Here is a 1643-nt window from a genome sequence, read left to right on the forward strand (position 1 = left end):
CCTACTACTCCCCGTACTACTGCCTCCCGGGCTGGGCGCTCTCCACGTGCGCGGCGGCGGGGGGCACGCAGTGAGCGCCCGCGCTGAGCCCCCGCGCCCCCGCGCCCGCGCGCCCCAGCTCCCGGCTGCTGGCGTCTGCGCAGGGCTCCTCCGAGCAGGGTGCCGGCGGACCCGGCTAGTGCAACTGGAGCGGTCAGACCCGCTACCCTGACCTGTGTCCCGGCAGCCAGGCGGAGCCTGCCCACAGGGGGCGCCTTCTTCTCACTGGAACAGAGGCGCCGCGTGGGCGAGGGTCCCCGCTTGCAGCTCACCTGCCTGGAAGGCCCTGGACACTATTTATTGCCGCAGCCGTGTTGGATTTGGGTGATGGCTGCCGGGGACCACATGGCGCGAATCCCCAGATTCCGGGCGAGCCGGGAGCTTCGTGCGCTAGGCCACACTAGTTCATGGTATCCATGCTACCGATCTATGTGTTTCTACATACCTTTATCTTGGAAAACGGCATTTGTAACAAAGAGGTGCGGAGCCTGGCAACTCCAGGCCAGGGACTGATTTGAAACGTGAAGGGTTTGGTTTTGGGGCCCTCCACCCCACTCCCTGTGAGTGTCGGAGGAAGGTAGGGGTGCCCTAGAGAATGGAACCTAAGGGAAGGAGCCGCTGAGGGTGGGCCTGAAGGACCCCTCTGTCCTTCCTCTCGGATGTCCAGGGCTGCGTTCCAGTGGGGCGCACCTGGGAACCCACCTCCCCTGCCCCCGGAGAGCACACGCCCCCGCGCAGCTCTCAGCAGGCAATGTCCTTTGTTTCTTTTTATTTTTTAACGGAGGTTAAGATTTGTAGCACTTTTCAGTTGTTTGTATTCAAATGACGGTTATTTTGTATTCAATGTGAATATCCCTGGCCAGCCTTTCTGCGTGCTCGGCAGCGTCGCAGTGCCGCTGCCCCGGCCTCTCTCTACCCGACACCGCACCTCGGGCACTCTGGCCTGGAACTCCCTCACCTGTCCCTTAGACAAGTGACCCCACCTGTCCCTCGCTATTCGCCTCCTTTAGGGCACTGTGCACTCAGCTAGAGTATTAACTTTTAAAAACTTTGTGAAGTTTGAAATTATTCGCTGTGTTTTTCCCTTTAATTTATAAACTTTTAGTTTAACATGCCCTGTTGGACGCCGTGTTTTCTCTGAAATTCTCTTGGTCTGGCTTTAGGAGAACCGGTAACCGGCTGGAAATAGCTGGGGCTCATTTTCTCAGCCTATTTTTACTCTTGGTCAGAGGACACTTGCCCCTCCTGGAGCGGCGCTGCTGCCCACGCAGGAAGGGTTTAAACCCACGCGGCTCAAGGAGTCGCTACTTTGGGAACTTTGCAGACGTCACGAATGAATCTCACTGATTCCAGGAAGAGTTCTGATTTCTTTTTCCTCGTGGATATTGGGTTTCGGGTCTCAGAAGCACCACCCTAGTCTGCTGACCCTTCCCCTTTGTTTGCTCTCCCAGAACTGCCCCCAGTCAATTGATTTTCTGGCGTTTCTGTAACTGATTGACCCTTATTTCATTCCAAGAATGGGCCAGTAAAATTCCAGCTGAAATTCTGAAGTAATTAGAGGCGAACCAAGCGCAAAGACCCTGTCTTCCAGGAGGGTCACCCGC

The 1643-nt window shown here is 56.6% G+C and overlaps 1 protein-coding gene across 1 annotated transcript in view; it reads left to right on the plus strand.

The window, feature by feature from the left end:
• Positions 1–1386, plus strand: part of NKX3-2 (NK3 homeobox 2) — a gene marked incomplete at its 5' end in the record, with an annotated part of 3537 nt that extends 2151 nt beyond the window's left edge. Inside the window, 2 exons of the mRNA XM_006144906.1 lie at positions 227–449; positions 1203–1386. Coding sequence (XP_006144968.1) covers positions 227–449; positions 1203–1386 — 407 coding nt within the window. The remainder of the gene's footprint in view (positions 1–226; positions 450–1202) is intronic.
• Positions 1387–1643: the final 257 nt, after the last annotated feature.

This window comes from Tupaia chinensis, unplaced genomic scaffold (genome assembly GCF_000334495.1).
Source record: "Tupaia chinensis unplaced genomic scaffold, TupChi_1.0 Scaffold000138_1, whole genome shotgun sequence".
In the NCBI taxonomy this organism is placed as follows: Eukaryota; Metazoa; Chordata; class Mammalia; order Scandentia; family Tupaiidae; genus Tupaia; species Tupaia belangeri.